This window comes from Lissotriton vulgaris, chromosome 7 (genome assembly GCF_964263255.1).
Source record: "Lissotriton vulgaris chromosome 7, aLisVul1.2, whole genome shotgun sequence".
NCBI classification, from domain to species: Eukaryota; Metazoa; Chordata; class Amphibia; order Caudata; family Salamandridae; genus Lissotriton; species Lissotriton vulgaris.
In genome coordinates, this window is record NC_141695.1 from 228,943,087 (window position 1) to 228,954,476 (window position 11,390).

The following is an 11,390-nucleotide window of genomic DNA, read 5'->3' on the forward strand; positions in this document are numbered from 1 at the left end:
CAGCACATGCAATCATGGCGACCGCGCTGCATGCTTTTGCTGGCTGCAAACTTTGTAATACTTGGGACGTACTACATTCTTTAACTGAGAGCACAGCACCCGGGCAACATACTTTAACTTTCAGGTAGAGCGCTTCACAAGCACCACCGTTAAAATTTACTTGTAGCTTTAGTCTCCACCAAAAAAAGCTTGCTTAATGGACTTGGACGTGACATATCTTTTTTAACCACTTCGCTGCGGGGCTAATTCCACCACAGTGTGGATGGCGGGAGGGTGGGGGGGTGAGCGCAGCGCCGTGGTGCTCCTGACGAGCCCAGCTTGTCATTGGGCACAGCTCCACTGTGACTCATGACGAGCTGGGTCGTCACGACCCCGCCCACTGATTAATTTGCCCCCACAGGCAGGGAATCAATCGGGCGTGGGTGGCGCACAGCCGTTATGACGAGCCCAGCTCGTCATGAGCACAACTGTACTGTGATTCATTATGAGCTGGGCTTGTCATGAGCAACGAAGGAGTTAAAAAACCCCGACGTAGTATGACCATCCATGTCATTAGGTAGAAGAGAGGGAATATTCAGGCCCTTTTCTACACACAAAACTCTCCACTCCAAAATGCAAACACATCAAATAGCAGTTGTGAGGTTGAGGGTCTGTTTCAACTAAAGTATTTGAGCAATGTAGGTGATGTCCAAATTTAGGTTTGATATTATTGCCCCTTCTAGAAGTCGAAGTAGGTGGTGGTACATCCCAAAGCACAACATTTGTGAAAATAAAGTGACCACTTACTGTATGTCAATGTATTGTAAAAAAGTATCTCTGAAATCAAGAACCACTAATCCCACAATGCACCCTAACAGCCAGGTGGGATAAATAGTAAACATATAAGATTGCTCACTTACCGTGAACAAAGCCTGCTTTCAGGCTGAAACGTGTTGGTCTGAGCTGGAGTAATACACTCTTTTGTGAAGAATTCAGAACTTTGTGTGCCGCATTCCTTGTGAGAAAAAAGAATATATATATATATATATATATATATATATATATATATATATATATATATATATATATATATATATATATATATATATATATATATATATATGGTCATACATATTCAGGTGTATGCCCATATAATAAGGTATATAATACTTTCAACCCCATACACCTACATATGTATGCATACATATATGTAAACATGTAGCCCTACCAAACAGTCTAAAACAAATAGGGCAAACAGCCAAGATTACATCAGTTTTACTTGTATGACAATAAGTCTCCCAAGACTGCTTGTAAGAGAGACCACACAATATAATGGTTTCATACAAGAATGCTTTATTATCCAAAACAAGGAAGAACTGGTAATTGAAGGGAGTTTTGCCCATAGCCTGCATAAGAATAACTGTATCAGTACAGAAAAGAAAACTTGTACCTTTCCTTTAAAGCTTACAAGATTCTAAGCACTTTACCTTTAAGACCTCTAGGGAACACTCTGCTCCCAGCATGCCCCACAGGTGACAGCTAGGTCACTTCTTTTCGTGAAGGCGTATTAAACCACTTTAAATCATGTACTAACATTGCCGGTCAGGGGAGGCGTGCTTATGATTTTGATGAGTATACCCTAACCCTGGGCGAAGGACTTCGCTACGTCTACGAAGTGGGCGTTGAAGAACCGGGTTTTTAGAACCCAGCGGCGTCAGGGAGAACGCCTGAAACCATCGAGTTCCCCTGTCTTGGCAAACAGAGATACGGGATACTTCTTGATGACGTCAAAGACCAAAGTTTATTGGCTGCAACGAGGAACAGAGATCTACGAAGTACACACGGGTAGTTCGTCAGAGACTGCACAAATTCGATAAGCGGAGCATGGTCTTTTATGCCAAAAATCAAGCCTCAGTCAATATTCCAATTTACATTCGGTGCATCAAAAACTGACCAATGACAGTGTAACATTTCAAAAGTAGCGAATGACGATAATCAAAGTCAATCCCATTTTCCCTTGTCCAGCCCACCAGAAGTGACCACACACATTCCCAGGTTTCCTGTTCGATCAGGCCGGACAAACCCATCATAAAGCCTTCAACCCAAATCAATGATTATGTCGTAAAGGAAAGGCAGAAGCAGTGAGATAGAAAGGTGAGAGCAGTGTACCATAAACTCGGGCACGTCCTGCTCTTTGATCTTTATCAGGCCAGCTGCTGAACAAGGAACTGGCTCAGCGAGGTCAGCCTCGGGCAAGGAGTCAGTTCGGCCAGGTCACCCAAAAGTCAGCTAAGGCGTACGTGTCTCAAGGACTCGTTCGGCCCTAGTCATCGGGCCTATGTTAGGGCAACCACATAAAATGGCTGCCATATACAAAATGGAACCAGAGGGTTCAGACTAAATCCTCGAATACAGAGTGTTCTCCTATATCGATTCATACGAAAACACTCAGACACGCTACACTCGCCATTTGCGGTCTGCTGACACCAAAATCCTCCATTTCCCACGATCTTTGTTGAACGGGTTCGGAACCATCAAACCCAGTTCGTAAACCACGGAACCACAGAGTAGTGTTGTCTACTTCGCCCTTTGCAAAGTAGGCGAAGCAGGCAACACTACGCCCACTCCTTGGGCATAGCGAAGTTGCCAGCCACCCGCCTCACTCCCGCCCTCCCGAACATACCTAATTTTAGTAAATGGGCAAATAAAAAGAAATAAAAGGCAGTTACCTTATCCGCTGGGTCCGGAGGTTCACCTCTGCTCGTTCACGACGCCGTCTTGATAACCAATGCGCAAAAAATCACTTTTGCGCCATACAGATACGTCAGAAATATTGACGTATCTGTAACTCCTTGCACCATGATAAGTCATACTGTAAATATGACGCATCATTGGTGTCGCAAGGAGGGCGCAGTGAAAAGTGACGCATCACTGTTTTTATGCAGCAATGCGTCTTTTTTCATAAATGAGGCCCTAAATATTTAAAGAACCTCAAGACAATCCACATTTTCAAAATCTTCAAAACAAGTTCCCCAACCCATCATGGAGACTCCACTAAGCAACATGCAAGTGAGGATCACTCCCAGGCTAGGAAAGTAGACAAACACTGGTGCAAGTGGCAGGTCCATACCAAAGCCCACGTATTTCCCTAGCCTGAGGGGGAAACGTTCAACTTCATAGAACATAAAAAGACTCATATAAAAAACAGGTATACAGGACATAAGAAGGCTAAGCTGGAGACCCTACTAGAACTGTGGGCAATCTTCAAGGTGGCCCCAACCTACAAGACTATCCCCGAGTCCATAAGTGAGGCATCTGCACCTCTCCCACTGTATACCGGGAGGGACATGCTCTTGCTGATGCCAGCCATCCCAGTTGCCACCACGCTGGGTTACACCAGTCCACCGGTCGAGGATGCTGCTCAAACTTCCCCTGGGAAGCAAGCCTCCCATCGGGTAGGGAGATCACAGGACCCACCAGCCCAGATGCAGTCGGCCCTGGCTCAGTCCAGTGCCAAGCTCTCACAGAGTTCCACCCCCTAACTCCTTGGTTGTGACCCATATTTTGTGGCCCTCCTGGAAGGTGACACAACCAGTGGAGGGTACTTTCTTTCAAGGTGTGTCAATTATTACTTATGATTTGGTGCCCACTTGCAGATGGTGCACCAGGTGAGAGATTTCGGATGACAGAACTAATGCAGTTTTTGCCAGGTGAAAATACAGAGCTTCCCCCATTCTCAAAAGAGTGGGGGAATTGAGAGTTGGCAGGGTGGGAGCATTGCTAATTTACAGAGGTTTTCCTGCTCCATCATCCTGTACATTAACAACCATCTATATTGTTGTGGTCTACATTTTTACATTACCATGGGCCATATGTTTTATTATTGATGTCTGAGGTTTCTACTGACCCTGTTGATTTCTTATGATAACTCGCGTTATGTTTCCAGTCTGGTGCACAGCAATTGGTAAATTCCCCACCAAAGGGACCAAAATTAAATATTATTGTACATAATTTCCTTGAGAAAGCATCATACTATTATTGTGAATATGACACATTTATGGAACTGATTTTTATGCATAATTGCTTCAGTGAAGCCCCTGAAAGCTTTCAGTACTATCTTCGGCAGATATTCAGCCGACTCACAACTCTTAATATATTAAATGTTTCTAATTAAACGTATGCGCTTTTCTTTTTCTGGCACCCTTGGTATTTATTTTCATCTTGGAGGTAGATTTGTAGATCTGTAAAGACCTAATAAGCCTATCCCTGTTATTACTTTGAGTATTATTTTGGATATTGTGCTTATAGGGAGCTATAAGATTTTTTAATTTTATTTATATTGTAAAGATCTCTGTAGTTGAACTATAAATGAGTACATATAAATATAATAGATATGATATACACAATATTTTTTATAATATATATATATATATATATAGATAATCACACACAAAAAAAATAAAAATCAAAGGTGAAAGGGACGTAACAGTCAGGATTTGAATTTAAATAGCCTAGAAATGTACTGAAAAAAACAAAGGTTACAGGAATGTTACAGTTAGGCTCAGATTGTACATGCACAAAACCATAGAAATTCAGCAGTTATAGTTATCTGAACTAGCTGTAACGTATGCCCCCGCAATGCACTGCTTATGACTTCACATATTGTATCACTCTTGGCATTGTCAGTGACATAATTGATGAAATCATTTACAGAACCACTGACACACCCATATAACTACTCACACACACACACCAACACCATTGTGCATAAACACAAACAAAGAACAATAAAGTGAATACGACTGTGGGCCCCATCTTGAAGTATAGCCATGATAACTAAATACCAGTTGATTAACCAAATGCAAAATCATGTTAGGCTGAAGACATGCCTGCTAACTAAAAAATTAAGTTCATACATAAAATATTACATGCTGTTCGAGGGTAATAAGTTAATTCCCATAACAGACTGTACATATGAGACAGAGGGGGCGGATCCTGTGTGTAATACGACAATGATGGGTACATCATCATATATCCAAATATCATTTTGTAAAACTGCAAGCAACGTATACCACAACTTGTACTTGTCCCACTGAAATAACCCAAAAATACGATCTTAAAAGGGAATTCATAGTCATGCAAATGCTCAAATGTAGGCTAAAACTATGGGAAATTTCCTGTTTTTCTGACTCATTACCTCATAGTCTACACTACAAGTGGCATAATGCCCCAAATCCAATGTACAGTTGAAATACCCAACTAATCACAGAGGGCAGGAAACTAAGAGGGCACAAACAAGGCTTGATAATATAATATAATATAGTTTACTGTAGCTTAATATAGCATACATGCATACATTATTATACATGTTCCTCCTACTAAAACAATAAACCAAATACATGCAAAAATGGACTCATGCAAAATAAACAAGGTGGCATCCTTAGCTCATATGATAAGTTGTATCTCCACAACCATCCCCAGGGTAACTTGCATGAAAAATTATAAAAACAAGTTAAAGCCCAGATCTTCTGGATCTGGCACAGCATATCAAAATATCAGAGATTGCCAATAGAGAAAACCAGTAATTTCATATTTTAACCTAAATGGACAGCAAACTCTTCATCCTTCAGGAACCGTTTAGTGTTTATGTATGAATTGCAAATTTCTAATCAGAATCTAGAGGCCTTGTCACTATGACTTCTGAAACTCAAATTCAAGTAATTTTTGTTAAGATTCTTAACAAACTTCATATCTTGTTGCTCAGATCCTTTCCAGATGCAAAATATGTCATCAATGTAACATTCAACATAGATGAGAGCAGAAGTGCTGCTCCCACAACATTCCCACAGCACCACCAGCCAATGTACAGACATGTGTAAATGGGAGTGAAACAAGTCCCCATTGCGGTGCCCTGGGTTTCACAGTAATACTGTCCATCAAAGATAAAGAAGTTGTTCCTTAGACAAAAATCAACCATGTCGAGAATCATCTCATTATGCAACCAAAAAGGATAATGATGTTCCTTTCAGGAAATAGTGACGTGCCTTAACACCTTGACTGCTAAGGGAATTCCCGCTGGGTGCTGACCTACTATGAATCCCATTATTCATGACGAGCTCAGCTCGTCATAAGCACACGACCAGTCATGAGCATGGAAGTGGTTAAGATCCATATCATGGGGAATGCAAGTATCTATTATCAAGTATCAAGTATCTACAAGTATCAATTTACATTCTTTCCCACTATGGCCTATTGGCCGCATCCATGTCAGTTTTCCGTTTAGCATGCCCCGTCAGATAACGGTCTATAGCCTTCCGCTATCTTTGGACAAAACAACAATGTTGCCTCCCTTCTAAGAGCTACAAATCACAATGCCATTTTCTTGTTTGTAATTCTGTAAGGGCCTTTTCTGTGATGGTGTCAGATTAAAAGATTTGTTACAATGTCCGAATGTAAAATTCTTGAAAATCCTGTGACTTACTTCTCAAAGACATTGATACAGTCAAAGTGCATAGCAGCAGTAAACACAGATTTGGGGCAAAACCAAGTAGGGTAGTTTAAATCAAGCGGGATTTTCAAATTGTCCAAATTGAGGACGCTATCCTAAGGACAATATGGGAATTTGTCAAGATCACAAAGCATGTGTAATTAATCAATATCGCCAATCGCCAGAAGATATTTGACAAGATGGAGCACTTGTGGGGGAGGCCATATTATTATCCAACTCAAACCATTTAATCTAAGGGCCTTATGAGTTTGGTGGTGCGGCAGTAGCCCTATTACAAGTAGGGCGATCGGACCAACATGGGACCCCATTGTTTCCTCACTGCCACACTTTTCATGGCGGGCTCACATCATGGAAACTGTGGCGTTGAGGAAAACACGTAATATATGTGGTAGAGCATCAGCAGCACCACCAACATAATAGGGGCCTCAGACCACTGCAAGAATGCCAGGGATTGTGAAAGGAAAGCATATCTACATGGGTTTGGGTGAGGGGAAAGTATGACAAATGGATGTATGACGTTACAACGCATACTTTTACCATGCATGCATTTACAACGCGGTATTTACAACTCAAGGTATTGCCTCTTGTGAGTCATGGCCCCTCCATGCACACGTCTGTGGTAATAAATAGCGTATTAAACTGTGCCTCTGAATGCTATATATCACAAGGAAAATTAGCCAGCTCGGCCAGTGTACCATTAGTGGTACCATTAACAATGTTTTATCAAGATGTGATGGAAAGGTACTTCTACACATGTACATTCATGATTTTTTATGTACAAACATTGCAAGTAAATGTCATATTGTATCGTGATAGGGAAATAGATAGGAACATACTTGTGTGGGAAAGAACAAAACTTACCTTTTATTTTCAATTTTTCTTTTCAGCTCCTTTTTGGCTCCCGAAGGACCTTCTACATCATTTATTCTATAGTTTTTCTGTCTAACTCACAGATTTCTCAGCTCATCACTTTTTTGAGTATAAGTTTATTAATTTGCAACAGGAAGAATGTTCCTTCCAACCAAGCATGCTGCATAATCTTTGTGAAGACATCCTCTGATTTCGAATAACCTGTATTATATGCTTGTGATTATACATGTTTCACTCTTTTTGACATGGTTTCAAGACTGTGTTCTGTACTTGTTGAATTGTTTCAGACATACTACCCTAGTAAAATATTTTATGAAGAGCAAATATAAGTAGAGCAAAAATATTTTCTGATGTGTTTCTATTTCTTGATTTTTTTTAAATGTCACTAAAGCAAATATATCCCTATGTTTAAAACAGTAAACAATATTGAGGACTACGTAGACCTATGCACTATTCACAGTTGCTAAAACACCACACCACATATCACATTGGCACAAGGTATGAGGTGTGTTTTGCTGTGTTCCTCATAATTGAGAACAACACACTCAAAAGGCATGTGTGCCTGTTGTACATGCATATGAACCCTGAGGGTAATGTTTTGCTGGGCAGTTACCACCAGTTGAAGGAAAAAATGCTTACCTGCGCTCCAGGTTCTCTGTCAAGGATAGTCTCTCAGAATACATTAACACAAGACTATCTCCATGCACATCCAAGGCCCACAGAATATGTATTATAGAAATTATTATAGCTATGAAAAAAAGCTATGAAAATAAAAGGAAACAGGGCTGCAGATGGCACCTTTTTTATAACCATGCTCCATTTTTTGTTTAAAATATTACATTCAGATATCTAAGATGTATGCACAGTACATTTGGCAAAAACACCACTGTTTTCCACGTCTTTCAACAAGTCAAGTCAAGTCAAGTCAGAGAATTTATATAGCGCACTACATACCCAGAGGGTCTCAAGGCGCTCTAAGTACTCCAATATACACAGTGCTAAACACTGAGGGCCTCATTTATGAAAAGGGTTGAATCACTGAGAGAAACTCCAGCACTGCATGGGGGGAGGCATATATTCATTCCACTGCGTCATCCTTACGCCTGCTGTGATCCAGGCGTAAGGTTTTGATGCACTAGTGTCCTAGAAGCGGTGAAGTGAAATCTGATAGATTTCACTGCATCAATTCTTTGAGGATTTCTTGCTGGGGAACGCCCACCCTGCATAAATTATATCTGACACAGGTATAATGTAACGCAGGGGGTTACAAATTGACATAGCACAACATGGGCATTATTTATGCTGTGTAATAAAATATGGCAGTGGCGCAAAAGTGTTGCTAGGGGCTCATATATAAGCCCCTGAAGCTTTAGAATTTAACAAGAGTGACAGCTAACCCATGAGGCAACTCATTTCTTTTAGTTTTTAAAGAGATCCCCAGTCATTGCTGCCTTCTAAAGGCTCTTTGTTGGCTGAAAGCTAAATGTTTAGTAGGAGTGCCAGTGAAGGCTTTGCCTTAACAATGCTTAATTGTTTGCCGAGGTAGGTGCCTTATTTTGTTTTTCCCCTGAGCTGAAATTTCCTTTGTCTTCTCATTGGCTCACCATGTCTGTTATTGTTGACAGATTGTGCTCTTGTGGTTGGAAAAAAATCATAGAAGCACAAACTCAAACTTATCCCCCTTCAGGACTCTCATTCTATCTTGAGATGCTTTTCCTGGCGGCTCAGGTACAGAGAGGACAAGCACCTTATGGTATGCCATTTAGGTGGTCCACAAGCATTATCAAAGGCATTCCCACTTCTGGTTGGCACTGACAAATGCAAGATTGAGGCACATTTCATCAAAGCGTTCAGCTATGAGGCATTCAAACTCCAGACATGTTCCCTCAAAGTTGTGGTAATAATCACAGTTGAGATTTATCAGCAATTAGAGCCACAAATAGCAGAGAGTGTCACTCTTATCTCCATCAGCTTTGATGGGTCATATCTAGAAATCGAGCAAAAAAGTGAAATCACAGAATGTACTTTCTCTGTTCCGCTTCCGTGTGAGTCTCAGCCCAGAGATCATACATCATCATCATTACCTTTGTCTCTTCTGACTCTGCCACCACCTGAATAGGACAGACCCAAAAAAACACAGACAAAACAAGGCTGGGATGATGCAAAGACTCATAAGAAAAGGAACAAGGATCAGCATTCATGCCATTTCAAAAACAGAAGGTCAGAAACAAGGCAACTAACACTGAGGGATCCTATTCTAGTTCATGACGTGCCTCTACAATGGGATTTTTCTTCTTTATACACTGAAGATACAGCCAAGACTGTTTGCTTTAGCCAAATGCACTGTTTCTCTATTTTGGCCATCTTAAAAAAGAGAAAAAATAGGGTTGGTAAGATAATGTTCTGTAGGAATGTATTCTTCATTTTGTTTGTTTTTTCATGTAAAATATTATAACATACTCAAGGGATACAGGTCATTGACAGAGATCTCCTGCTCTTAATGGAGAGTATGCATGGTTTTTGCTTTCATTTTATTAGGCAAAAGGAATGATACCAGAGTAAATGCCTGCTACAGACATGGTCATTACTTGCACCCTGTTCTAAATAAGTATTGGCTCCCTTTGCTCACCGGCTCCTGATTAGTGGCTAAAATCTAGGACGGCAAAGATAATCAGAGTGGTGAAGTGGTTTCAGGTGTAAAATGTAGGAAAACATGGTGAACGTGGATGTGTTGGAATAAAATCTAAGATATGGATGCAAGGCATTTTAAAGGTGTAAAGCTTGTGAAAGCTGGATGTTAGTGTAGTTTGTATGCTAGAGAGGAGAGAGATGATTGAATATGGTTGTTTGAGGATTTTATATACAAAAAAAGAAAAGAATCAGTGAGGTCATTGGAGGCAGAGGAGAAATTGACAATCAGCAGTAAGTGACCACGTTTCAATTTGTATTGCTCTGTCCTCCATAGGTCTTACTCCTGTAGTCCACATGTCTTATTCCAGCAGTCAATAGGTCTTGTTACAGCCATCTATAGGTCTTGGTGCTGACATCTTTGGGTCTTGCTGCAGAATTCCATATGATTTGTTCCAATCCTGCACAAATCCTCTTGCATCCCCATGGATCTTGTTGCTGTGCATTGCAGGTAGTGCAATCAGCTTTCATCTGCCATGTCGGTGCCCTCCACTGGTCATGTTGCTGCTCTTCATTGGTCTTGTTCCAGAATTCCAGGGCCTTTGTGCTGCTCTCCAAGAGTTTATTTCTAAGCCATCAAGGGTCGCATAGAGCCGACCACAAGTGTTTTAGCCCTCCACAGGTCTGGCTACAGCTCTCCTCCAGTATAATTGGAGCACACCATTGGTCATGTTGCATCCGTCCAAGGGTCTATACACAGGCAGACATACACAGGCAGACACACAAAAACAAAGCTACAAAGGAGAGTGTGACTGGCAATCTAGAGAAAGCCATCCATAAGTTTGTTTCAAGGTAAGAACAGAATGAAACTTTTTAAAGTAATGTAAGGCCTGCATTAGATTTATCCTTTTTTAATTAGGTCAAAGCTATACGAGGAGACTTATTCCTACACAGGAATTTTGATGAAAGAGAGCCTATTTTTTTACAACAGTGATTAAGAATATGAACTGGGACCAAGGCAATAGCATATAATATCACAGATGTGAGCATCATCTTGATAGAGTTGATAATGCCCCACCAAGAGAGACAGCATGGATGCCAACTATTAATATTATCATTTCTTGTGTTAGGAATATAATACAAATTCAATGTTATAGTGTCCCTGATAGTTTGTGAGAAATACAGCTCTACATACTTAATTTGTGTGGGTTGCCAATTGAAAACAATTTTATCAAAAATGTGCTTACTGAACAAAACATCTAAAGGCAATACCTCACATTTATCAGTATTAATGCAATACCATGACAGTTGGGAAAACGTGGCAACTTGCTGAAAGAACAGAGGAAGGGAAGTGGTAGGATTAATACATAAAAGGAGAATGCCATCAGCATAGACTGACATCTTA

The 11,390-nt window shown here is 40.6% G+C and overlaps 1 protein-coding gene across 1 annotated transcript in view; it reads left to right on the forward strand.

Annotated features, from left to right (window-relative positions):
- Positions 1 to 7,691, forward strand: part of LOC147701266 (IgGFc-binding protein-like) — a 933,218-nt gene extending 925,527 nt beyond the window's left edge. The window contains exon 28 of the mRNA XM_086929331.1: positions 7,375 to 7,691. Within this exon, the coding sequence (XP_086785457.1) occupies positions 7,375 to 7,420 (46 nt within the window). The 3' untranslated portion in view covers positions 7,421 to 7,691. The remainder of the gene's footprint in view (positions 1 to 7,374) is intronic.
- Positions 7,692 to 11,390: the final 3,699 nt, after the last annotated feature.